This window comes from Zea mays, chromosome 8 (assembly GCF_902167145.1).
Source record: "Zea mays cultivar B73 chromosome 8, Zm-B73-REFERENCE-NAM-5.0, whole genome shotgun sequence".
In the NCBI taxonomy this organism is placed as follows: Eukaryota; Viridiplantae; Streptophyta; class Magnoliopsida; order Poales; family Poaceae; genus Zea; species Zea mays.
The window spans coordinates 170,320,672-170,348,443 of record NC_050103.1 but is presented as its reverse complement, the minus strand read 5'-3'; the positions used below and the strand labels follow the sequence as shown (position 1 = coordinate 170,348,443).

At 46.1% G+C, this 27,772-nt stretch overlaps 1 protein-coding gene across 4 annotated transcripts; it reads left to right on the top strand.

Annotated features, from left to right (window-relative positions):
• The first annotated feature begins 6,728 nt into the window (after positions 1 to 6,728).
• On the top strand, positions 6,729 to 14,884 carry LOC100279714 (uncharacterized). Of its 4 annotated transcripts, none has more exons than XM_035961421.1 (20): positions 6,729 to 7,311; positions 7,417 to 7,998; positions 8,126 to 8,200; positions 8,499 to 8,614; positions 8,698 to 8,812; positions 8,893 to 9,021; positions 9,404 to 9,451; positions 9,839 to 9,996; positions 10,091 to 10,287; positions 10,420 to 10,712; positions 10,798 to 10,947; positions 11,034 to 11,417; positions 11,526 to 11,675; positions 12,101 to 12,176; positions 13,156 to 13,283; positions 13,401 to 13,601; positions 13,697 to 13,834; positions 13,931 to 14,059; positions 14,160 to 14,351; positions 14,467 to 14,884. In XM_035961421.1, the coding sequence occupies exons 2-20, from the start codon at positions 7,864 to 7,866 to the stop codon at positions 14,611 to 14,613; spliced, it is 2,961 nt and encodes a 986-aa protein (XP_035817314.1). In that variant the 5' UTR covers positions 6,729 to 7,311; positions 7,417 to 7,863; the 3' UTR covers positions 14,614 to 14,884. The 4 variants fall into 4 exon arrangements, with proteins under 4 accessions (XP_035817314.1, XP_035817315.1, XP_035817313.1 ...); XM_035961422.1 differs by having other exon boundaries at positions 6,771 to 7,311; positions 10,088 to 10,287; positions 13,700 to 13,834; XM_035961420.1 differs by having other exon boundaries at positions 6,771 to 7,311; positions 10,088 to 10,287.
• Positions 14,885 to 27,772: the final 12,888 nt, after the last annotated feature.

Here is a 27,772-nt window from a genome sequence, read left to right as displayed (position 1 = left end):
TTAGAGTTCCTACCCTTCTTCACTAAGATGTAGCATTTACTCCCAAATACACGAAAGTACGATACATTGGGTTTGTTACCAGTTAGTAGCTCATACGAAGTCTTCTTGAGGAGGCGATGAAGGTAGACCCTGTTGATGGCGTGGCAAGCCGTGTTCACGGCTTCCGACCAGAAACACTCGGGGGTCTTGAATTCTCCAAGCATTGTTCTCGCCATATCGATTAGCGTCCTGTTCTTCCTCTCTACCACACCATTTTGCTGTGGTGTGTAGGGAGCGGAGAACTCGTGCTTGATCCCTTCCTCCTCAAGAAACTCCTCCACTTGAAGGTTCTTGAACTCGGACCCGTTGTCGCTCCTTATCTTCTTCACCTTGAGCTCAAACTCATTTTGAGCTCTCCTGAGGAAGCGCTTGAGGGTCCCTTGGGTTTCAGACTTATCCTGCAAAAAGAACACCCAAGTGAAGCGGGAAAAGTCATCAACCATAACTAAACCATACTTACTTCCTCCTATGCTCAGATAGGCGACGGGTCCGAAGAGGTCCATATGCAGCAGCTCCAGGGGTCTTGAAGTGGTCATCACATTCTTGCTGTGATGTGCTCCTCCCACTTGTTTACCTGCTTGACAAGCTGCACAAGGTCTATCTTTTTCGAATTGAACATTGGTTAGACCTATCACATGTTCTCCCTTTAGAAGTTTGTGGAGGTTCTTCATCCCCACATGTGCTAAGCGGCGATGCCACAGCCAGCCCATGCAAGTCTTAGCCATTAAGCATGCATCTAGACCGGCCTCTTCTTTTGCAAAATCAACTAGGTAAAGCTTGCCGTCTAATACACCCGTAAAAGCTAGTGAACCATCACATCTTCTAAAGACAGACACATCTATATTTGTAAATAGACAGTTATACCCCATATGACATAATTGACTAACAGATAGCAAGTTATATCCAAGACTCTCCACTAGAAACACATTAGAGATAGAATGCTCATTGGATATTGCAATTTTACCTAGCCCTTTTACCTTGCCTTGATTCCCGTCACCGAATATAATTGAATCTTGGGAATCCTTATTCTTGACGTAGGAGGTGAACATCTTCTTCTCCCCCGTCATATGGTTTGTGCATCCGCTGTCGATAATCCAGCTTGAACCCCCGGATGCATAAACCTGCAAGGCAAATTTAGGCTTGGGACTTAGGTACCCAACTCTTGTTGGGTCCTACAAGGTTAGTCACAATTGTCTTAGGGACCCAAATGCAAGTTTTATCACCCTTGCATTTTGCCCCTAACTTCCTAGCAATCACCTTTCTATCCTTTCTACAAATTGCAAAGGAAGCATTCAAAGCATGATATATTGTAGAAGGCTCATTAACTTTCCTAGGAATATTAGCAACATTTTTCCTAGGCATATTATGAACAACATTCCTTCTACCAACATGCACATGTGAAGAACTAGAAGCAAACATAGCATGAGAAAAATCATCGTCAGCATTATAACTCCTATAAGCATTTCTAGTTTGTCTCCTATCATGATACAAAAAGGCATGATTCTTTTTAGCACTAGTAGCCATAGGGGCCTTCCCTTTCTCCTTGGCGGAGATGGAAGCCTTATGGCTTGTCAAGTTCTTGGCTTCCCTTTTGTAGCCAAGTCCATCCTTAATTGAGGGATGTCTACCAATTGTATAGGCATCCCTTGCAAATTTTAATTTATCAAATTCGCTTTTGCTAGTCTTAAGTTGGGCATTAAGACTAGCCACTTCATCATTCAAATTAGAAATTGAGACTAGGTGTTCACTACAAGCATCAATGTCAAAATCTTTACACCTAGTACAAATTACAACATGTTCTACACAAGAATTAGATTTATTTGCTACTTTTAGTTTAGCATTTAAATCATTGTTGACACCTTCTAAAGTAGAAATGGTTTTATGACAAGAAGATAATTCACTAGAAAGCACTTCATTTCTATTAACTTCTAAAGCATAGGATTTTTGTGCCTCTACAAACTTATCATGTTCATCATACAACAAATCCTCTTGCTTTTCTAAAAGCCTATCCTTTTCATTCAAGGCATCAATCAATTCATTGATTTTATCTATCTTAGATCTATTTAAGCCTTTGAATAAGCATGAATAGTCTATGTCATCATCATCACTAGACTCATTATCACTAGAGGAAGCATAAGTGGAGTCTCGAGTACTCACCTTCTTCTCCCTTGCCATAAGGCATGTGTGACGCTCGTTGGGGAAGAGAGATGACTTGTTGAAGGCGGTGGCGGCGAGTCCTTCATTGTCGGAGTCGGTGGAGGAGCAATCCGAATCCCACTCCTTTCCTATATGTGCCTCGCCCTTGGCCTTCTTGTAATGCTTCTTCTTCTCCCTTTTGTTCCCCTTTTCCTGGTCACTTTCATTATCGGGACAGTTAGCAATGAAATGACCAATCTTACCACATTTAAAGCACGAGCGCTTCTCCTTTGTCTTGGTCTTGCTTGGCTGTCCCTTGCGACCTTTAAGCGCCGTCTTGAAGCGCTTAATGATGAGGGCCATCTCCTCATTATTGAGCCCGACCGCCTCAACTTGCACCACCTTGCTCGGTAGCGCCTCCTTGCTCCTCGTTGCCTTGAGAGCAAGGGGTTGCGGCTCGTTGATCGGACCATTCAAGGCGTCGTCCACGTATCTTGCCTCCTTGATCATCATTCACCCGCTAACGAATTTTCCGAGTACCTCCTCGGGCGTCATCTTCGTGTACCTGGGATTCTCACGAATATTGTTCACGAGATGAGGATCAAGAACGGTAAATGACCTTAGCATTAGGCGGACGATGTCATGATCCGTCCATCGCGTGCTTCCGTAGCTCCTTATTTTGTTGATAAGGATCTTGAGCCGGTTGTATGTTTGCGTCGGCTCCTCACCCCTTATCATCGCGAATCGTCCGAGCTCGCCCTCCACCAACTCCATCTTGGTGAGTAATGTGACATCATTCCCCTCATGAGAGATCTTGAGGGTGTCCCAAATCTGCTTGGCATTGTCCAAGCCGCTCACCTTGTGATACTCGTCCCTGCACAAAGAGGCTAGCAACACAGTAGTAGCTTGTGCATTTTTATGGATCTGTTCATTAATAAACGAAGGACTATCCGAGCTATCAAATTTCATTCCACTTTCCACAATCTCCCAAATACTTGGATGGAGAGAAAATAGGTGTGTACGCATTTTGTGACTCCAAAATCCGTAGTCCTCTCCATCAAAGTGAGGAGGCTTGCCAAGTGGAATGGGGAGCAAATGAGCATTTGAGCTGTGCGGAATGCGCGAATAATCAAAAGAAAAGTTTGAGTTAACCGTCTTTTGTTTGTCGTAGTCGTCGTCCTTGTGAGAAGAAGTAGACTCGTCGCTGTCGTAGTAGACGATCTCCTTGATACGTCTTGTCTTCTTCTTCTTCCCATCTTTACGTCTGTGGCCCGAGCCAGAGTCGTTGGATTTGTCATCTTTTGGCTCGTTGACGAAGGACTCCTTTTCCTTGTCGTTGATCACGATTCCCTTCCCCTTAGGATCCATCTCTTCGGGCGGTTAGTCCCTTTCTTGAAGAGAACTGCTCCGATACCAATTGAGAGCACCTAGAGGGGGGGGGGGGGGGGGTGAATAGGTGATCCTGTGAAAACTTAAACTTATAGCCACAAAAACTTGTTAAGCGTAATAATTGCCAAGTGGCTAGAGAGGAGTCACAACAAAACATAATACCACAAGAGATCAAACACAGAGATGACACAGTGGTTTATCCCGTGGTTCGGCCAAGACCAACGCTTGCCTACTCCACGTTGTGGCGTCCCAATGGACGAGGGTTGCAATCAACCCCTCTCAAGTGGTCCAAAGACCAACTTGAATACCACGGTGTTTTGCTTTGCCTTTCAATATCCCGTTTGCGAGGAATCTCCACAACTTGGAGCCTCTCGCCCTTACACTTAAGATTCACAAAGAAATACGGAGTAAGGAAGGGACTAACAACGCACACAAGACTCAAAATCAGAGCAACAACACGCACACAAATCGCAACAAGAGCTCGCAACACAACTCAATGAGTTCACAACTCAACAAGAGCTCTAGATGCTATCACAATGAACCAAATGCGTGGAATCGATGTCTTGGTGCTTATGGATGTTGCAGGAATGCTTGGTGTGCTCCTCCATGCGCCTAGGGGTCCCTTTTATAGCCTCAAGGCAGCTAGGAGCCGTTGAGAACAAATCTGGAAGGCCATCCCTGCCTTCTGTTGTCGGGTGCACCGGACAGTCCGGTGCACACCGGACACTGTCCGGTGCCCGATTTCTTTCCATAAACGGCACAGCCGACCGTTGCTGACCGTTGCAGATCTGGGAGCCGTTGGCGCACCGGACAGTCTGGTGCACACCGGACAGTCCGGTGCCCCCTTCCGACCGTTGGCCCGGCCACGTGTCGCGCGCAGATCCCGCGGCCGACCGTTGGCTCGGCCGACCGTTGGCTCACCGGACAGTCCGGTGCACACCGGACAGTCCGGTGAATTTTAGCCGTACGCCGTCGGCGAATTCCCGAGAGCAGCCTTTTCACGCCGAGTCAGTCTGGCGCACCGGACACTGTCCGGTGCACCACCGGACAGTCCGGTGTGCCAGACCGAGCTGAGTCTTGGCTATACACAGCCAAGTCTTTCTCCATCTCTTCTCTTTTCTTCTTCTCTCTGTTTCTAATACTTAGACAAGTATATTAGTACACAAAACTAATGTACTAAGGCTTAGAAACATACCTTTAATTGTGATTTGCACTTTGTTCACCCATGGGCATAGATTCACATTTGAGCACTTGTGTTTGCACTCAATCACCAAAATACTTAGAAATGGTCCAAGGGCACATTTCCCTTTCAGTTGGTCGGGGACGAGCTAGATCTGCGACAGAGCACCCGATGTACACCTCGCCCTCCTTCCTTGCGGCTGCCGCTTCCCCGTCGCTGCGACCTTGGCCAGCTTTCCACAGTCCCTCCTGCTTGCTCGAGAGCTTCAGCCCCGGCGCCATAGATGAGAGCTTTGCGAGCACCAGCAGGAAGCTTCAGCCCCAGCGCGCGGAGTAGAAAAAGGTGTCATTTAGCGGATGCCCGAGATCCGCTAGCTTTATCGTGTACGGGGACATGCTCTAAATTTACTGAACGTTTTAGCGTGCGTTACTGGACCCATAGAGGAGGTAGTTGTCCGCTAAATTTAAGGTACATGACCATTTACCGGTCGTTGTTGGAGACAGCCTAAGGGGCTGTTATTGCACTTTTTAGGAATTTGCAAACTCATAGATAGTTCATAACGCAAAGGGTGTGTTTGGTTTGAGGAATAAAGTGATTCATCTTCTTCTCACTTTTTTTGTTTGTGAAATAAAATGAGTTGATCCATTACCATCTCATTGCTCATAAGCTAATAATTAGTATATATACATAAGAAATGAGTTGATTTCACTAAAATTTATGAGATGAACTCATGATACATCTGACTCCACAAACTAAACACGTCGAAAATGCAGATAGTCCGTAATAGAAATCTATTTACTGTATTTCAAATAAGAGTGTGTAAAAAGCACAGAAGTGATTGGCGGATAGTCCGCCATCAGGGTATGCACAGTTCATCGACCAAAATTAGCATTCCCAGTAACTTCATAGTTCTGTCTCCCTTTTTAAAATTGAACGGTGAACAAGCCCCACAGAGGCCCAATTAATCCACTGACAAATCCACAGAGGCACTCTGTGCGCCCGATACCCATTTGCCCTCTCATTCCGATCGTTCCTGTCTACGTTCACCTCTCACCACCCATGTAATGTACTGCAGGATGCGTTGTGCATGGTTGCTCACCCTAACACCTCTTCTACTGACCGACCAGTATACATGTCTAGAAGAAAACTGCTGCGAGAGCCACGTTTTCAGTACAGGTCAAGCAACAAGGCAACAGCTAGCACACATCTCACCTTTGCCGTGTCCAACATTCTACAAACAAAGCTAGTAGTAGTGCGATCCATGCATGGTTTCAGGCAGGGCCGCACGCAGGGCAGGGCAGGGCAGGGCAGAGATTCTCCCGGCATATATTATTGCGCTGTTGGCATCGCATCTGTGTTGTCCTCCATGGGGGCATGGTCCAAGCAAGCAAAGTTGCCCTCGCTGCATGGGGATGGGTGAATCTATGGCCCTGCCCCCAACCATGCAGCGAGTCCTGTCTGCGTGCGATGTGCTGTGTGGAACATCTCTTTTCTACTGCTGCTCCTGCTGCCTCTCGGCGCATCAAAAGACACGCAAGCTTTGGCAACTGTCTCCCTGCCGAGTGTCCAGGTCCAGGCGCCGAGCAATAGCTTTCTTTCCGTAGGAGTATATTGTACCACATATACTTCTCAAAGCGAGAGTGACAGACTGACAGTTGTTCTTCAGCTGTCGTCGTGAGCAGTGAAAACCATCGAGAAGCTAGCTACCATTAACACATTAGAATACTCAACTAATCTCAGTTAGATTTGGCAAGGCTGAAACGACTCCAGCTAATCGCAGTACTCAAACATCGCCTGCCGAACAAGAATCTCGCTGGCTAATCACCAACCACCAACACCCAACAGGCCACCAGAGAGAGAGGCAAGCACGCCACGACGAGGACAGAGGACGGACTCGGTCGCCACTCGCCACCGGCTGGAGGGCACGACCGGAAAGGGCAGGACAGGCACAGGTGGTGTCGCCCACCTCTCAACCGTATGGAATGCGAGCGAGACACATGTTCCTTTCCGTTCCCGTCTTTCCAGTGCGGCTGCTTCTCCCGTGCTTCGGGCTCGGATCGCGCGACACAGCTTTGCAGGCTGCAGGAGTGCAGGTGCAGGCGGCCGGCCGAGGCAGCGCCGAGCGCCCGAGCTGGCAGCCAGCCAGCCTTGAGTCTTGTGCGTTCGACGAGGCCCATCTGTCAGCACCTCAGATTTCTATCCCCCAAAAAATATTCTTCCCTCCCAGCTCCCACGCGCAGTGGGGAAAAAACGCCCACGCGTTGCGCCGCACGCCGGCTACGAGTATCCAGCAGCACCAGCAGCGCTCCAGCCTCCCTCCAGGGCTCCAGCAAGCCGGGCCGGTGAATTAACAGCGACTGCGGTGAGGCGACCGTTGCGGTGCCGTGCATTAAACCACCCTGCCCCCCCTGTCCCCCGCCCCCCTCTGCCCCCGCTCCTCGCCGTCGGCACCCGCACCCGCGCGGCACGGCGGCGTCCGGGGTCCGGTGGGCTGGGCTGAGTCGACGAGCGCTTGAGCTGAGCCGTCCCAGTGCGGGGGCGATCGCGTCGCCTCCGGCCTACTCCAGGTGGGTGGATCCGTCGTCCTCGCCCGAGTTGCTTGTCGCCGCTTCTTTCCTCGTTCGGCGGCGTGATCTGCGTCTCGGCGCTAAGAAAGCCGTGATCTTTCGCAGGAGCTTCAACTGATCGGGCAATCGGTTGTCTTCGTCCCGCGTTGAAGTAGATTCGGTCAAAAAGTCAAACCGACGTGAGGGGAATTTTTCTGGTTTGGTTTGGTTTGGTTTGGTTTGGTCTGGATCCGAAATGCTGTGCTGGAAAGCGGTTGGTCAGTAAATCGCCGCTGCTAAAGTTTCTGCTCCCTGAGCTCAGTTGGATCGGAGAGTTTTAGTTCAGTGTGCCCATCCTAAAACAGGGCGAGTTCTGCCGTGAATTTGTTGGCTTGTGTTGTTTGATCACAACTGTATTAAAAAAAAAGGATCGATCTTTGCGGCTACAAGAGAGTGACAACAAGGAGGCTTGGTCAGCTCGTTCCTTTCACCTGTTTGGCGAGTGCTTGAGGAAGAAGACGACCTGCTCAGCTCCTCCTTTGGTTGCTCATCGAATCAAAGAAGACTAGGGAAATGGGGGTAATGTCCCGGCGGGTTCTGCCCGCCTGCAGCAGCCTTTGCTACTTCTGCCCATCTCTGCGGGCGCGCTCTCGGCAGCCTGTCAAGCGGTACAAGAAGATCATAGCAGATATCTACCAGCTGCAACCGGTATGTCAAATGCTGCAATGCTTTTTATCATTTCCACCATTTTCTCGATCTTAGATGTATTTCTGCAATTGAGGGTGTGATCAAACTTTGAGGGAATTGGATGACAATTGAAGTTTTGATGTTGTAGGATGGAGAGCCAAATGATAGAAGGATCGGGAAACTCTGTGATTATGTCTCGAGAAATCCAACACGCATACCAAAGGTAACACACCCAACATCCTCCTCTTTTTTCTTAGAATGGAATCACTCAATCATTGCAGATGTTCCCAGTAGTTAGGACTGAACTCAAGGCAGTGAACAATAAAATGCAACAGTGCAAGCACAACTGAAAAAACCCCAAAAATGATCTTGAGTGAACTGAATAATCGCCACAATGGAAAAGCTGACACATTTGTTCTGTGCTTAATGTTAAATTGCTAATATGTCAGGAAATGAAAGAATGAGCTTGGTGAAACCAGGATTTATGGTCAGACACTCACACTTGCACCTCGTTTCTGCAGATCACAGAGTATCTTGAACAGAGATTCTATAAAGATCTAAGGCATGAGAATTTTACGTTGGCCAAAGTTGTGCCATGCATCTATAGGAAAATTCTATGTTCATGCAAGGAGCTCAGGTAAGTGTTAAAGTTCTGTTCTGCCAATGATGCATCCATAACCATTCCTTGCTTCTGTACTTATCATATTATTCCTAACTTAGGCCATTGCTAGCCACAAGCTCATTAAGCACCATTCGCACTCTTCTTGATATGAAAGCGCATGATGATCTACAAGTTCTGGGTTGTCTTATGCTTGTTGACTTCCTGAATGGCCAGGTTGTTTACATTACTTGCAACAATTTACGTTTACTAGTAGATGTTCCCATATATTTAATTTAATTTGATATGTTTCGTAGGTTGATAGCACACATATGTTTAATTTGGAAGGCCTCATACCAAAACTTTGCAAAATTGGTCACGAATTAAGAGAAGATGATGAAGGGCTCCGTCTTCGATCTGCAGCTCTTCAGGCTCTTGCTTCTATGGTAAGACATTTTATTTTTCCAAAATTGTTCCTTCAAATGGTATAAGGTCTTCATTGCAGATATATTGCATCAACTACATTGATATGATTTGAAGATTTGTTGGTCCAGTATGTATATTACATTAAGTCTCTAAGATTTAGTTTTCCTTGTTGCTTTTTATTGCAGGCTCCTTTTCAACTAGCATACCATATCATCAAAGTAATCTAGCATAATCAAGTTGGATAAAAGGAAAACATTGATTTTATTTTGTTCCATTGACAGCCCATCTTATATTTATTCATGTCAATATTCTTCTTCCTGTCTAAATTACCCAATATGCTTTGTGCCTAATATTCTTTTTGCCTTGTGTGTACTATCTAACCATGCCATCTCTTGTAATCAGGTCCAATACATGGGCGACCACTCACACATTTCAATGGAACTTGATGAAGTAAGTCTTTGTTACTTTTATATTGTTACTAGGTGCATAATTAATTTCTTTCATGGTTATCTCTTCTGTACTTAAACGAACTTGATGAAGTTTTTATGCTTTTTATATTGGTACAAGATGGCTGGATAACTTCTAGTGGATGTTTTTGAGTTTTCTTATCTGCATTTTGTATATGATTGGTCCAGTCATCTGAAATATGAATGAGCGGATTTACACTGTACTATAATTCTGAAAATTATACATCTAGACTAGTTAATATAGAAAGTAGTACAGAACTAATTTTAATCGATGAGTTCTGAGAAACAATACTTTATCGACTATAAATTCAAGTAGCATTGCAGAGACTAGGAGCGCTTTTCCTAAATTCTGAATTATTCTTGAACACAGGTTGTCTCAGTGATCATAAGCTGTTACGAGGCTAATCAAACACTCTCAATAAAAGAGGTAGTCAGATTTCAAGATGATGATGATTTGGTCATTAATGGGAACTTGGCTGTGTTACCAGTGTCTGGACAAAATAGTGCCAAAGTGGCATCTGATACAATGTGAGCCCTACTGCCAGTGTAATGGACTAATGGCTCCATTTCTAGAGCACTGTACATTTTTCTTCACTCGCATAATGGTTTAATGTGTCAGCAGGTCTGCATCTGAAAATCCAGCATACTGGGCAAGGGTTTGCTTGCGAAATATGGCTAATATTGCAAAGGAGGCCACAACTGTGCGGCGTATTCTTGACCCTCTTTTCCGCCTTTTTGACAGCCACGACTATTGGTCTCCTGAAAGTGGGATTGCCCTTTCCGTTCTGCAAGAAATGCAGAAACTGATGGACAAATCAGGTGCAGCAATTTTCACCCATGTAATTTCTTTTTCACATTTCCCCCATTTCATTACTCCTTTCAATTGCTAGGCTTCAACAGCAAACATGTTGAAATACTCTATTAACATCATCCGCCCCCTCATATTGCCAGGGCAACATGGTCATTTGTTGTTATCTTTCACTATAAAGCACATAGACCATAAAAGTATTGCCAAGAATTCTGTCAAGCAAATCAATATTGTAAAAGTTGCTTCACATCTTGCAAGGCATGCAAAGTTGAAGGCATCAGTGACGATAGCAAGTGCTATCAGTGACTTAATAAAGCACTTGCGCAAATGTATGCATTTTGCTATTGAAGCATCTAATGCAAATGCTGATTGTGACAAGTGGTACAGTGCACTTTATGTGGCCTTGGAGGAGTGCCTAGTGCAGTTGACAGAAAAGGTTGTCATATTATTTTGGTTTATTGTTACTAACTAAACCTTGCTCTCGACATTGTGATATTTATGTTGTCCAAATCACTTCATAGGTTGGGGATGTTGGTCCTATTCTTGATATGGTTGGGGTAATGCTTGAGAATCTCTCTCATACTGCTACCATCGCAAGAACAACAATTTCATCTGTTTATCGCACATCACAAATAGCAGCATCTGTCTACAAGTCATCATACCATCAGAAGGCAAGTGCCTAGCATGCCAACTACTTCATGAGAAGTAATTTTCCGCTTTAAAAATATTAACCAGATGTTCCTTGTGCATATCTCAGGCATTTCCTGAAGCTTTATTTCACCAGCTTCTCTTAGCAATGTTGCACTCAGACAATAAGACAAGGATTGGTTCACATCGTGTTCTATCTACCATTGTAGCACCTTCAATGGCGTGTCCATGGTCGGACATCAGCTTTCCTATCCCAATGAAGGGTGATGATTCACATAACTTGCATTTGTTGGTTCTCTCAGCTTTCTCTTCTGAGGCCATAATCAATGAAACACGGACCAAAAACAAGATCCAAGAATCCTTGCAAGAAAACAACAAATCAGAAGCTATAGTGGATCCTGAGAATGGATACACACAGACAGAACCAGATAAAAGGAAGTATTCAGGGGGGCCATGTCTAAATGAGCATTATCGTACAGCTTTTAATGATGAAGTATGAAATCCAGCTGCCATATGTATACAGTATACTACCTTCTTCTCTTGCTTTGTGGGTTTTAAGTGCCCAACTGATTTTTCATCTTAATTTCGTCCATCCATTCAGAACTTAAAGTTCATGAAGTTGAACGACCACCAGATTGTTCTCCTTCTTTCATCTATTTGGAGTCAAGCATCTCTGGATGACAACTTACCTGCAAATTTTGAAGCAATGGGCCTTGTCTACAGCATTGCTTTATTATGTTCAAAACCAAAAGTAAGTCAAGGTTTAATATACGTTATTATTGCTATCCCATAGCCGAGGCAAACCACAAACCTATATCAAATAGCACACCTCGGGTTTTTTTTATGCTACCTTTGTTATAATAAGTTTTTTGTTCTAGCCCCCCCCCCCCACCCCCAAAAAAAAACAACACTTTGTTCTTGTTTCTTGTAATGATGTCAAGCCTATGTAACTAAGATTTGTTAGCTTGGATGCTACTGTTTCTCAAGAAAGGCTCTTAAATAATTACATAGCAGAGTCGTTCTTTATTTCATTAGGAATTTATTTATTGCATAGACACTTTTGCATATGTCGTTATGTAGAAAACATGAAGTACCCTGATAGATTCCCAGGCTAATTGGATACTGCGATATCACCATGTTCTTTAGACCTGTGTAACTGATGATTTTTTCTTGCAGAGCTCCAGTCATGTGACACGTATTCGTTGTTTCCAGTTGGCGTTCTCTCTCAGGAGAAACTCTCTTAGCCCTGAAAGTATGTTCCTTAACTGTTGCTTGCTTTGTTCATATTTCCACTTTTATACAAGTAAATGATGTCTTAATACGATGATACAAAGCTCTCCTATGTATTTGAGAAAAAAGCATAAGTCTCTACTATATTTAAGTGGGAATCTCCCTTCGTGCGTCAAATGCCCCTCACGCTCGCGCCTAGCACCTGGCTAGCCACGTGGAATTAATCTGCGCGTGGAGCACTCCCATGCACATCTGCGTGGAATTAATAAAAAAGGGACGCTAGGATGACTCAAACCCAAGATGCAAGACTCAAAGCCATGCGTCTTAACCACTGTGTCTAACATACTTTGTGTTAAAAAAGATGGATAATATAAATATACATACGCTAATCATTTCAAAATTTTAAAATATAATCGTGTCGGGCCGAAAAGGTGGCCTAAACACGACACAGTTCTCAGGCCGGACCGACACGAACCCACTTTTAATTGTGTTAGGTTGGGCCGTGTCTCTTCTCGGCACATCGTTGCCAGACGTCTCTAGTACAAAACCCTAGGTGCACCACGAGACAAAACCTGGATCGACGCGATACGACCCTAGATGTGTCGGCGCGCGTTTAGATCCATGTGAGGCGCACCGCCGCATCCGCCATGCCAACAGTGATGACACGGGCGCACACCTAGCTCAGCATTAGTTTGGCTCGATCCGGAGACGTGTCGACTGCCGATGCTTGTGCTGACCCTTCCCGGTCCCGGTTGTCTCACTTTGGCGCGATATGAGAACATATGAGTTTAGATCGTGTGTAAATAACTATCTCATTTAAACAAAGTCTACATATATAATATATAGAAATCGTAGCAATGCACTGGCATTTAACTAGTAAATGATGATCCAAGAACTTATAACCTGCTGTTCTCTTATTTTACTTCACCATATCAAATGTTATATCTATTGCAGTTAAGTTTACTGCTGATTTCATCTTACCCTTTTCACTGTAAATAAAGGTGATTTGAAGCCATCTCGTAGAAGGTGTCTGTATACGATGGCATCAGCGATGCTCATCTTTTCAGCAAAAATTGCTGATCTCCACCAGATAATTCCTCTTGTGAAAGCCGCAGCACCAGAGAAAATGGTTTGTCGATTCCCATGTTTACTTTCTAGCCGTTGTAGCATTGTTCGCAACTTTCTGTGAATGCAGTTTATATCTAGTAATGTTCGAGTTGCACTTACTCTTTTGTTGATTTTGCAGGTTGATCCTCATCTTCGCTTGATGGATGACTGCCAGCTTGTTAATACCTCTGCAGAGTCATCTAACAGCGAGATGGTTTATGGTTCCGAGGAAGATGAAAGTGATGCACTGGCTTTTCTTTCAGCCATCAACAAGCCTGACACAGAGTTAATAGAAACCGTGATGTGCCACTTCAGGGAGAAGTTCGAAAATTTACCAGAGGTGTGGGTTTAGCTTTCCTTAGTGTTTTTATTTATTTATTGCTACAGAAACAAGAACATAATAGATAATCGATTGTCTTTACCTGTGATCTTCAGAAGGTTAACGGGATAGAAGAGCAACTTCTTCAAGAGTTTTCCCTGGATGATTCGTTTCCTCTTGGTGCTCCACTATTCATGGAGATGCCACACTCTTGTTCAATGTATGCAGAAAAGGATGAAGAATGTTTTGACGAGGTAGCTACTGATCCTTCACGAGTAGGCGATCTTGTGTTGCAATGCTAATTGCCGTTGTAACCTGTTCTTTTTTATCTGCTCATCTCCTGTCCACAGGACACTGTTCCTTCTGAGCTAGACGATGACGACATCATCTTTGAGCATAGTGGGTCTCAATCTGACCGGAAAACGTCAGGTTCCATGGCTTCGTCAGATGTTCTAACTGTCAACCAACTAATAGAATCTGTATGTACCTTATCTACTGACCTCCACACGGCCACACCTATGTCTGTTAGCTTCAGAACATGTGCCATCACGTTTTCATGCGGTGCTGTTTGCCATGCAGGTTCATGAGACCGCAAGGCAAGTTGCCAACGTTCCAGTTCCCGCCAACCCTGTACCGTACGACCAGATGAAGAGTCAGTGCGAAGCCCTGGTCATGGAGAAGCAACAGAAGATGTCTGTCCTCTTGAGCTTGAAGCATTCGAGGACTGACTCACATGGTTCAGCCGGTGTGGATGGGCTTGAAACGAATGAGGTATGCAGGCATATCTAGCCATGGTGTTTCATTCAGATCTCATATCTTTTCTTCTCGATGAGGAAAATACTGTTAAGATCTTAGCATAACTCTCCTCACTTGTCATGCGCTGCAGTCTTCTCTGCTGTCTGAGCCTGAGTTACAGTCAACAAGGAAGGGGCGCATGCGCCGCTGCGATTCAGCGTCCAGCGAATCTGACTGTTCGTTCAGGCTGCCACCTGCTAGCCCATATGACAAGTTCCTGAAGGCGGCTGGACGGTAGCCTGATGCGGTTGCGGCAGCTTGGCGCTTCAGTTTTCAACTCTCTCAAGTCTGCATGAGAGTTCAGTACAAGTGATTCATCGGCACTCTCTCGTTCTCGGAGTCCATTCTTTCAAGTGTATATTATATTTACATCCCTCGACACAAGGTGTATAAAGTTCTGTTACTGTTTCCTTCAGAATAAACCGAAGTGTATAGGCACTAGCGGATGATCATGTTCAAGACGGTATTTGTTCATTTGTTGATCGTGAAAAGAAAACATTTTACACAAATCATGTCGTTTGTCTGTTGAAGAATGAACAGGCAGTCTGATCATACTGAACGGGCAACGGATTCGGCCCCGCGTGGGCGGCAAAACCCTAGCCGCCGCCCCCCACTCTCCCTCCTCTCTGTCTCGCCGCTATCAGAGAGGCTGGCCGGGAGGCCTGTGCGAGCCCCCAGGACAGAGGTGTGATACACGCCCGTGGCCAACGGCGGTGAGAACCGCGGCGTGAGGGTGCTCGGCGGTGCTCACCCTCCGACCAACTTGGAACACAAGTTTGTGGAGCAGGTATTTCTATTTTTCTTTTCTGTCTGTCCCTCCCCACGAGGTTCACCTTATACAAGTCTTAACAGAAAGCCCTACGGCCTGACAGTGGACCAACCTTATTACAAAATACGTAAACGACAATGAAACACGTATTACACTTATGCCGTAACTCCGGTGATGGTTGGCGCCGGTGTTACATCACCCCCTCCTGGAATGGAAGCTTGGCCCCAAGCGCTTGAATCAGGGAAACGAGCTTGCATCACCGTCCAGTCTTCCCATGTAGCGGAATCAGCTGGAAGTCCTTGCCATTGCACCAGCACTTGTACAATAGCCGCGCCACCTTTCTTGACCAGTCGGCGTTGGAGAATGCATTGAGGCTGCAGGTCCCTTTGAGTAAGATCAGGTATCTTGGGAAGGTCAGCATATACTGGAGAGTAGTCAACAGTATAGGTAAATGAAGGCGGTTCACAAACGAATAATTGACAAAACTGTGGGAGCTACCCGAGTCAATCAGAATAAGGAATACTTGATTGCCCACCAATGCACGAACGCGCATGGAATCAACAGATTCAGTACCGGCTAGAGCGTGTAAAGACAACTGGCAAAGATCTTGGACTAAGACATCTTCCATCTCCAACTGATTGAGAGTTTCTTCAGTCAGGGTCTGATCCAAATCATTCACCGCCAATGCATGCACCTGAGCCTTAGGCCGCTTCAGACAATGATCTGCATGAGTAGCATCATATTTCTCCCCACAGAAATAACAAAGTCCATTAGCCCGGCGATAATCCCGCAACTGTCTCTCCCTCCACAAGCCAGAGGATGAGGCAGCAGACGATTTGTCAGATTTAGGAGTGGAAGAATGATATCTGGGTGTAAAAGGTCTAGCTGAATGCACTGAGGACCTCTGTAAAGACTGCTGCTGGAGTTTGGCCAAGAAACTAGCCCGAGCAACAGTTGCGGGAGCTTGGGAATGAACCACCCTTTTAATATCCTCTTTGAGACCTTTCACATAATGAGAAGTAAAGAACAGATCATCCAAATGTGGGTTATGCATGGCCACCTGATACTGTAAAGAGGCAAAACTTTGAGTATAATCCTCAACAGTACCCTCCTGTCGAAACTCAAGTAACTCATCCAAAGCTGTGTGATAGTCATAGGTACCAAACTGATCAAGTACTGCACTCTTAAGTCTAGGCCAGGCTACAAACCCATGCTGTAATTTGAAAACCTGGTACCACTTGGCAGCATTTCCCTCCAGATGTAAAGAGACAGATGAAGTTTTCAGATCATCACTCACATTATATATGCGAAAGTATTCCTCACACTTGTCAATCCAGATCTTAGGGTGTATACCATCGAAACGTGGAAACGACATTTTGGGGATGGAGGATTGCTGTTGGTATACCTGATCGTCATGGTGGTGACGACCCTCAGGGCGCAGCCGGTGATGAGGATGACGCGGACGCCCGGTAGGCGCAGAAGCGAACCAGTTCTCTTCCTCCGCATCGGATCTGTTGGAGACTGGAGAAGAAACTGCATCCATCTTCATTTGCCACATGGTGAGGCGCGCCACAGCGTCACCCGTAGCCTTGAGTTGCTGGGACAAGAGAATTTGATCCTGGGTACTCTGGTTCATCGCCTTCGCTGTGAGATCAATCTGAGCCGCCATCTGCTGTTTGCGAGGTGTCCATGGAACGGATCTGCGCAAACATCAGATCGAGACTCTCCTGCATCTTGTTCAACCGGACGTCCTCCTTGTGTGTCGCTTCCGCCATAGCGTCGAGGAGCAGCTGGGTCTGCTTCGACGGCTTAACGGGAGGCGGCGCCGTGGTGCTGAAGAGGGGAAAACACCAGGAACGAATCGAACCGCGAGTGGAGCGCGGCCGAGGAAGGGCTGACGTCTGATACCACCTGTGATACACGCCCGTGGCCAACGGCGGTGAGAACCGCGACGTGAGGGTGCTCGGCGGTGCTCACCCTCCGACCAACTTGGAACACAAGTTTGTGGAGCAGGTATTTCTATTTTTCTTTTCTGTCTGTCCCTCCCCACGAGGTTCACCTTATACAAGTCTTAACAGAAAGCCCTACGGCCTGACAGTGGACCAACCTTATTACAAAATACGTAAACGACAATGAAACACGTATTACACTTATGCCGTAACTCCGGTGATGGTTGGCGCTGAAAGGGAATTAGGCTTACACCTAGTTCCTATATAATTTTGGTGGTTGAATTACCCAACACAAACATTTGGACTAACTAAGTTTGCCCGAGTGTATAGATTACACAGGTGTAAAAGGTTCACACTCAGCCAATAAAAAGACCAAGTTTTGGATTCAACGATGGAGCTAAGTGGGAACCGAAGGCCCTCTGGTCTGGGATCACCGGACTGTCCGGTGTACACCGGACATTGTCCGGTGCACCGCCGGACAGTGTCCGGTGCACCAGAGGACTCCAACTCGAACTCGCCACCTTCGGGAATTTCCAGAGGCACTCGCGCTATAATTCACCGGACTGTCCGGTGTACACCGGACAGTGTCCGGTGCGCCAAGGGAGATCGGCCTCAGGAACTCGCCAGCTTCGGGAAACTCCAACGGCTAGTCCGCTATAATTCACCGGACTGTCCGGTGTGCACCGGACTGTCCGGTGCAACTCCGGAGCAACGGCTATCTCCGCGCCAACGGCTCTCTGCCGCACATTTAATGCGCGCTCTGCGCGCGCAGATGTCAGGCGCGCCCACTCCGGCACACCGGACAAGGAACAGTGAATGTCCGGTGTGCACCGGACACCCAGGCGGGCCCACAAGTCAGCAGCTCCAACGGCTAGAATCCAACGGCAGTGATGACGTGGCAGGGGGCACCGGACTGTCCGGTGTGCACCGGACTGTCTGGTGCGCCATCGAGCAGACAGCCTCCCAACGACCACTTTTGGTGGTTGGGGCTATAAATACCCCAGCCACCCCACCATTCATTGCATCCAAGTTTTCCACTTCCCAACTACTACAAGAGCTCTAGCATTCAATTCTAGACACACCAAAGAGATCAAATTCTCTCCAAATTCCACACAACACAATAGTGACTAGAGAGAGTGATTTGCTTGTGTTCTTTCGAGCTCTTGCGCTTGGATTGCTTTCTCCGTTCTTGATTCTTTCATTGCGATCAAACTCACTTGTAATTGAGACAACAGACACCAAACTTGTGGTGGTCCTTGTGGGAACTTTGTGTTCCAAGTGATTGAGAAGAGAAAGCTCACTCGGTCCGTGGGATCGTTTGAGAGAGGGAAGGGTTGAAAGAGACCCGGCCTTTGTGGCCTCCTCAACGGGGACTAGGTTTGCGAAAACCGAACCTCGGTAAAACAAATCCACGTGTCACACTTCTTACTTGCTTGCGATTTGTTTTTCCACCCTCTCTCGCGGACTCGTTTATATTTCTAACGCTAACCCGGCTTGTAGTTGTGTTTATATTTGTAAATTTCAGTTTCGCCCTATTCACCCCCCCCCCCTCTAGGCGACTATCAATTGGTATCAAAGCCCGGTGCTTCATTAGAGCCTAACCGCTCGAAGTGATGTCGGGAGATCACGCCAAGAAGGAGATGGAGACCGGCGAAAAGCCCACTACAAGCCACGGGAGCACTTCATCGGAAGAGTCCCACACCAAGAGAAAGGAGAAGAAGAAGAGCTCCTCCAACAAAGGGAAGAAATCTTCTTCGCACCACAAAGAGAAGAAGGAGAGATCTTCCTCCCACAAGCCACATCGGAGAGGGGACAAGCACAAAAGGATGAGAAAAGTGGTCTACTACGAGACCGACACTTCATCAATATCGACCTCCGACTCCGATGCGCCCTCCGTAACTTCTAAACGCCAAGAGCGTAAGAAGTTTAGTAAGATCCCCCTACATTACCCTCGCATTTCTAAAAATGCACCTTTACTTTCCGTCCCATTAGGCAAACCACCAACTTTTGATGGTGAAGATTATGCTAGGTGGAGTGATTTAATGCGATTTCATCTAACCTCACTCCACAAAAGTATATGGGATGTTGTTGAGTTTGGTGCACAGGTACCATCGGTAGGGGATAAGGATTATGATGAGGATGAGGTGGCCCAAATCGAGCACTTCAACTCTCAAGCGACAACAATACTCCTCGCCTCTTTAAGTAGAGAGGAGTATAACAAAGTTCAAGGGTTGAAGAGCGCCAAAGAGGTTTGGGATGTGCTCAAAACCGCGCACGAGGGAGACGAGCTCACAAAAATCACCAAGCGGGAAACGATCGAGGGGGAGCTCGGTCGGTTCCGGCTTCGCAAAGGGGAGGAGCCACAACACATGTACAACCGGCTCAAGACTTTGGTGAACCAAGTGCGCAACCTCGGGAGCGTAAAGTGGGATGACCACGAAGTGGTTAAGGTTATTCTAAGATCTCTTATTTTCCTTAACCCTACTCAAGTTCAATTAATTCGTGGCAATCCTAGATATACTAAAATGACCCCCGAGGAAGTTATCGGGCATTTTGTAAGTTTTGAGTGCATGATCGAAGGCTCGAGGAAAATCAACGAGCTTGACGAACCCACCACATCTGAAGCTCAACCCGTCGCATTTAAAGCGACGGAAGAAAAGAAGGAGGAGGCCACACCAAGTCGACAACCAATAGACGCCTCCAAGCTTGACAATGAGGAAATGGCGCTCGTCATCAAGAGCTTCCGCCAAATCCTCAAGCAAAGGAGAGGGAAAGACTACAAGTCCCGCTCCAAGAAAGTTTGCTACAAGTGTGGTAAGCCCGGTCACTTTATTGCAAAATGTCCATTATCAAGTGACAGTGACAGGGGTGACGACAAGAAGGGGAGAAGAAAGGAGAAGAGGTACTACAAGAAGAAGGGTGGCGATGCCCATGTTTGTCGGGAGTGGGATTCCGACGAAAGCTCAAGCGACTCCTCCGACGACGAGGACGCCGCCAACATCGCCGTCACCAAAGGGCTTCTCTTCCCCAACGTCGGCCACAAGTGCCTCATGGCAAAGGACGGCAAACGGAAAAAGTTTAAATCTAACTCCTCCACTATATATGAATCTTCTAGTGATGATAATGCTAGTGATGAGGAGGAGAACTTGCGTTCCCTTTTTGCCAACCTTAACATAGCACAAAAGGAAAAATTAAATGAATTGATTAGTGCTATTCATGAAAAAGATGACCTTTTGGATTCCCAAGAGGATTGTTTAATTAAAGAAAACAAGAAACATGTTAAGGTTAAAAATGCTTATGCTCTAGAAATTGAGAAATGTGAAAAATTGTCTAGTGAGCTAAGCACTTGCCGTGAGATGATTGACAACCTTAGGAATGAAAATGCTAGTTTAAATGCTAAGGTTGATTCACTTGTTTGCAATATCTCAATTCCCAATCCTAGAGATAATAATGATGATTTGCTTGCTAGGATTGAAGAATTAAACACTTCTCTTGCTAGCCTTAGAGTAGAAAATGATAATTTGATTGCTAAGGCTAAAGATTTTGATGTTTGCAATATCACTATTTCCGATCTTAGAGATAAAAATGACATATTACGTGCTAAGATTGTTGAACTTAATTCTTGCAAACCGTCTACATCTACTATTGAGCATGTGTCTATTTGTGATAGATGTAGAGATATTGATGTTAACACTATTCATGATCACATGTCTTTAATTAAACAACAAAATGATCATATAGCAAAACTAGATGCTAAAATTGCCGAGCACAACTTAGAAAATGAGAAATTTAAATTTGCTCGTAGCATGCTTTATAATGGGAGACGCCCTGGCATTAAGGATGGCATTGGCTTCCAAGGAGACAATGACAAACTTAATGCCCCTCCTAAGAACTTGTCTAACTTTGTTAAGGGCAAGGCTCCCATGCCTCAGGATAACGAGGGCTACATTTTGTACCCTGTCGGCTATCCTGAGAGCAAAATTAGGAAAATTCATTCTAGGAAGTCTCACTCTGGCCCTAATCATGCTTTTATGTATAAGGGTGAGACATCTAGCTCTAGGCAACCAACCCGTGCTAAGTTGCCTAGAAAGAAAATTCCAAGTGCATCAAATGATCATGACATTTCATTTAAAACTTTTGATGCATCTTATGTGTTGACTAACAAATCCGGCAAAGTAGTTGCCAAATATGTTGGGGGCAAGCACAAGGGCTCCAAGACTTGTGTTTGGGTACCCAAAGTTCTTGTGTCTAATGCCAAAGGACCCAAAACCATTTGGGTACCTAAAGTCAAGAACTAAATTTGTTTTGTAGGTTTATGCATCCGGGGGCTCAAGTTGGATACTCGACAGCGGATGCACAAACCACATGACAGGGGAGAAGAAGATGTTCTCCTCATATGAGAAAAACCAAGATCCCCAAAGAGCGATCACATTCGGGGATGGAAATCAAGGTTTGGTCAAAGGTTTGGGTAAAATTGCTATATCTCCTGACCATTCTATTTCCAATGTTTTTCTTGTTGATTCTTTAGATTACAACTTGCTTTCTGTTTCTCAATTATGTCAAATGGGCTACAACTGTCTATTCACTGATATAGGTGTCACTGTCTTTAGAAGAAGTGATGATTCAATAGCATTTAAGGGAGTATTAGAGGGTCAGCTATACTTGGTAGATTTTGATAGAGCTGAACTCGACACTTGCTTAATTGCTAAGACTAACATGGGTTGGCTCTGGCACCGCCGACTAGCCCATGTTGGAATGAAGAATCTTCATAAGCTTCTAAAGGGAGAGCACATTTTAGGACTAACCAATGTTCATTTTGAGAAAGACAGGATTTGTAGCGCATGCCAAGCAGGAAAGCAAGTTGGCTCTCATCATCCGCATAAGAACATAATGACGACCGACAGGCCGCTAGAGCTCCTGCACATGGATCTATTCGGCCCGATCGCTTACATAAGCATCGGCGGGAGTAAGTACTGTCTTGTTATTGTGGATGATTATTCTCGCTTCACTTGGGTATTCTTCTTACAGGAAAAATCTCAAACCCAAGAGACCTTAAAGGGATTCTTGAGACGGGCTCAAAATGAGTTCGGCTTAAGGATCAAGAAAATAAGAAGCGACAACGGGACGGAGTTCAAGAATTCTCAAATTGAAGGCTTCCTTGAGGAGGAGGGCATCAAGCATGAGTTCTCTTCTCCCTACACGCCACAACAAAATGGTGTAGTGGAGAGGAAGAATAGAACTCTATTGGACATGGCAAGGACCATGCTTGATGAGTACAAGACTTCGGATCGGTTTTGGGCCGAGGCGGTCAACACCGCTTGCTACGCCATCAACCGATTATATCTTCACCGAATCCTCAAGAAGACATCGTATGAACTCCTAACCGGTAAAAAGCCCAACATTTCATATTTTAGAGTCTTTGGTAGCAAATGCTTTATTCTTGTTAAAAGAGGTAGAAAATCTAAATTTGCTCCTAAGACTGTAGAAGGCTTTTTACTTGGTTATGACTCAAACACAAGGGCATATAGGGTCTTTAACAAGTCCACTGGACTAGTTGAAGTCTCATGTGACGTTGTGTTTGATGAAACTAACGGCTCTCAAGTAGAGCAAGTTGATCTTGATGAGATAGGTGATGAAGAGGCTCCATGCATAGCGCTAAGGAACATGTCCATTGGGGATGTGTGTCCTAAGGAATCCGAAGAGCCTCCAACTACACAAGATCAACCATCCTCCTCCACGCAAGCATCTCCACCGACTCAAAATGAGGATGAAGCTCAAGTTGATGAAGGAGAAGATCAATCAAATGAGACACCTCAAGATGACGGCATAGATCGAGGGGGAGATGCAAATGATCAAGACAAGGAGGATGAAGAGCTAAGGCCGCCACACCCAAGAGTCCACCAAGCAATCCAACGAGATCACCCCGTCGACACCATCCTCGGCGACATTCATAAGGGGGTAACCACCAGATCTCGTGTTGCTCATTTTTGTGAACATTACTCTTTTGTTTCCTCTATTGAGCCACACAGGGTAGAGGAAGCACTTCAAGATTCGGATTGGGTGGTGGCGATGCAAGAGGAGCTCAACAACTTCACGAGGAATAAGGTATGGCATTTAGTTCCACGTCCTAATCAAAATGTTGTAGGAACCAAATGGGTCTTCCGCAACAAGCAAGACGAGCATGGTGTGGTGACAAGGAACAAAGCTTGACTTGTGGCCAAGGGATACTCCCAAGTCGAAGGTTTGGATTTCGGTGAAACCTATGCACCCGTAGCTAGGCTTGAGTCAATTCGTATATTATTAGCCTATGCTACTTACCATGGTTTTAAGCTTTATCAAATGGACGTGAAAAGTGCCTTCCTTAATGGACCTATCAAGGAAGAGGTCTATGTTGAGCAACCTCCCGGCTTTGAAGACAGTGAGTATCCTAACCATGTCTATAAGCTCTCTAAGGCGCTTTATGGGCTCAAGCAAGCCCCAAGAGCATGGTATGAATGCCTTAGAGATTTTCTTATTGCAAATGGATTCAAAGTCGGAAAGGCCGATCCTACACTCTTTACTAAAACTCTTGAAAATGACTTGTTTGTATGCCAAATTTATGTTGATGATATTATATTTGGGTCTACTAACGAGTCTACATGTGAAGAGTTTAGTAGGATTATGACACAGAAATTCGAGATGTCTATGATGGGGGAGTTGAAGTATTTCTTAGGATTCCAAGTAAAGCAACTCCAAGAGGGCACCTTCCTAAGCCAAACGAAGTACACTCAAGACATTCTAACCAAGTTTGGGATGAAGGATGCCAAGCCCATCAAGACACCCATGGGAACCAATGGGCATCTCGACCTCGACACGGGAGGTAAGTCCGTGGATCAAAAGGTATACCGGTCGATGATAGGTTCTTTACTCTATTTATGTGCATCTCGACCGGATATTATGCTTTCCGTATGCATGTGTGCAAGATTTCAAGCCGACCCTAAGGAAGCTCACCTTACGGCCGTAAAACGAATCTTGAGATATTTAGCTTATACTCCTAAGTTTGGGCTTTGGTATCCTAGGGGATCCACATTTGATTTAATTGGTTATTCGGATGCCGATTGGGCGGGGTGCAAAATCAATAGGAAGAGCACATCGGGGACTTGCCAGTTTTTGGGAAGATCCTTGGTGTCTTGGGCTTCAAAGAAGCAAAATTCGGTCGCTCTTTCCACCGCCGAAGCCGAGTACATTGCCGCAGGTCATTGTTGCGCGCAATTGCTGTGGATGAGGCAAACCCTGCGGGACTATGGTTACAAATTAACCAAAGTCCCTTTGCTATGTGATAATGAGAGTGCAATCAAAATGGCCGACAATCCCGTCGAGCATAGTCGCACTAAACACATAGCCATTCGGTATCACTTTTTAAGGGATCACCAACAAAAGGGAGATATCGAGATTTCTTACATTAATACTAAAGATCAATTAGCCGATATCTTTACCAAGCCTCTTGATGAACAATCTTTTAACAAACTTAGGCATGAGCTCAATATTCTTGATTCTAGAAATTTCTTTTGTTAACTCGCACTCATAGCTCATTCATATACCTTTAATCATATCTCTTTTATATGCTATGACTTATATGTTTTCAAGTCTATTTTCAAACCAAGTCTTAGGTATATTGAAAGGGAATTGGAGTCTTCGGCAAAGACAAAGGCTTCCACTCCGTAACTCATCCTTCGCCGTCGCTTCAAGCAACTCTTCGTTCTCGGGGAAGACAAGCATGAGCATCAAAGAAAAGGACTTTGGGGGAGAAATGAGCCCAAAGCCAAAAGGTCCGGACTTCGTCTTTGGTATAATCTTAACTCATTTATTTCATATCCAAAGGGGAAGATAGCACTTCAAGGGCTCTAATGGTTCCGTTTTTGGCGATTCATGCCAAAAAGGGGGAGAAATGAGCCCAAAGCAAAAGGACCGCACCACCAACCAATTTCAAAAACTTAGTGTTAAATATTTTCAATTAGTATCCTATTGTGTTCAAAAAAAAGGGGGAAGAAAGTAGCATTTCAAAAAGGCATATCAAAACCCTCTTGAACACTAAGAGAAGGATCTCATTTAGGGGAGTTTTGTTTTAAGTCAAAGGAAAAGCATTTGAAACAGGGGGAGAAAATTTCAAATCTTGAAAATGCTTTGCAAAACCCTTATTCACTACCTTTGACTATTTGCAAAAGAACTTAGAAAAGATTTACAAAAGATTTTGCAAAAACAAAACATGTGGTGATAGCGTGGTCCAAAATGTTATAAGTAAGAAATAATCCACGCATATCTTATAAGTATTTATATTGGCTAAATTCCAAGCAACCTTTACACTTACATAATGCAAACTAGTTCATTATACACTTCTATATTTGCTTTGGTTTGTGTTGGCATCAATCACCAAAAAGGGGGAGATTGAAAGGGAATTAGGCTTACACCTAGTTCCTATATAATTTTGGTGGTTGAATTACCCAACACAAACATTTGGACTAACTAAGTTTGCCCGAGTGTATAGATTACACAGGTGTAAAAGGTTCACACTCAGCCAATAAAAAGACCAAGTTTTGGATTCAACGATGGAGCTAAGTGGGAACCGAAGGCCCTCTGGTCTGGGATCACCGGACTGTCCGGTGTACACCGGACAGTGTCCGGTGCACCGCCGGACAGTGTCCGGTGCACCAGAGGACTCCAACTCGAACTCGCCACCTTCGGGAATTTCCAGAGGCACTCGCGCTATAATTCACCGGACTGTCCGGTGTACACCGGACAGTGTCCGGTGCGCCAAGGGAGATCGGCCTCAGGAACTCGCCAGCTTCGGGAAACTCCAACGGCTAGTCCGCTATAATTCACCGGACTGTCCGGTATGCACCGGACTGTCCGGTGCAACTCCGGAGCAACGGCTATCTCCGCGCCAACGGCTCTCTGCCGCGCATTTAATGCGCGCTCTGCGCGCGCAGATGTCAGGCGCGCCCACTCCGGCACACCGGACAAGGAACAGTGAATGTCCGGTGTGCACCGAACACCCAGGCGGGCCCACAAGTCAGCAGCTCCAACGGCTAGAATCCAACGGCAGTGATGACGTGGCAGGGGGCACCGGACTGTCCGGTGTGCACCGGACTGTCCGGTGCGCCATCGAGCAGACAGCCTCCCAACGGCCACTTTTGGTGGTTGGGGCTATAAATACCCCAACCACCCCACCATTCATTGCATCCAAGTTTTCCACTTCCCAACTACTACAAGAGCTCTAGCATTCAATTCTAGACACACCAAAGAGATCAAATTCTCTCCAAATTCCACACAACACAATAGTGACTAGAGAGAGTGATTTGCTTGTGTTCTTTCGAGCTCTTGCGCTTGGATTGCTTTCTCCGTTCTTGACTCTTTCATTGCGATCAAACTCACTTGTAATTGAGACAAGAGACACCAAACTTGTGGTGGTCCTTGTGGGAACTTTGTGTTCCAAGTGATTGAGAAGAGAAAGCTCACTCGGTCCGTGGGATCGTTTGAGAGAGGGAAGGGTTGAAAGAGACCCGGCCTTTGTGGCCTCCTCAACGGGGACTAGGTTTGCGAAAACCGAACCTCGGTAAAACAAATCCACGTGTCACACTTCTTACTTGCTTGCGATTTGTTTTTCCACCCTCTCTCGCGGACTCGTTTATATTTCTAACGCTAACCCGGCTTGTAGTTGTGTTTATATTTGTAAATTTCAGTTTCGCCCTATTCACCCCCCCTCTAGGCGACTATCAGGCGCCGGTGTTACAAGAGGCGAGGCATCTGCCCTGTTTGGGTCATGGGCGCCAGTTTCCACGCGGGGAAGGAGTTCGTGGCCAGGGCGCGTGCACGTCGCTAATGGTGGCGCGGTGGTGGTGGCGGCGCTCGCCCCACTGTCGGTGTGCGCGTGAGGGATTGGGCGTCGACGGAGCCATGGGCGAGGGCGTGACGCCTCGACAGTGAGGTGGGTAGCGGGCTGGCGATCGCCGATCGATGGTGTGCGCGAGCAGGGGGAGGCAAGGGTCGATGACGTACCGCGTACGTACCGTCGTACCGACGTACGACTGCACGCTAGCTAGAGGGCGAAGGATGCGCCTCGCCACGGCCACGAGTTGTGCTGGGAATTGGGCCGGGCCGGGCCAGCCCGGCCCAAGCCTATCGTGCTTCGTGCCAAACGGGTTCGGGCCAGGAAATCCCAAACATTTTTTGAGCCGTGTCGTGCCAGCCCGAAGTGTAAAAACAGTGGCCCAGCCCAGCCCTAAACCACGTCGTGCCTTCGTTGGGCCGTGCCGGCCCAAGCCCGGCCCGTATATTTGTCCATATAAAATCCAAATATTATAATCATATAAAATTCATAGCTTACTAAATTAAAGATATTAAACAATTATAACATCATTTAACCACATAAACTCCAAATATAACAACAATATACAGTCGATATCTTATTAAATTAAAGAAATTAAATAGATTGGGCTCAATTGGGCCGTGCCGGCCCAAGCCCCGCCCATCTATGCGTGCCGTGCTGGGGGCCCGACGGGTCGAAATTTGAGGCCCGGCCCAAGCCCGACTTCGGGCCATGCTAGCCCGACCCATATTATTTCGTGTTGGGCCGTGCTTTGGGCTTTTATTTTCGGGCCGTGCTCATGCTGGCCCGAAAAGCCCGGCCCAAATTCCCAGCA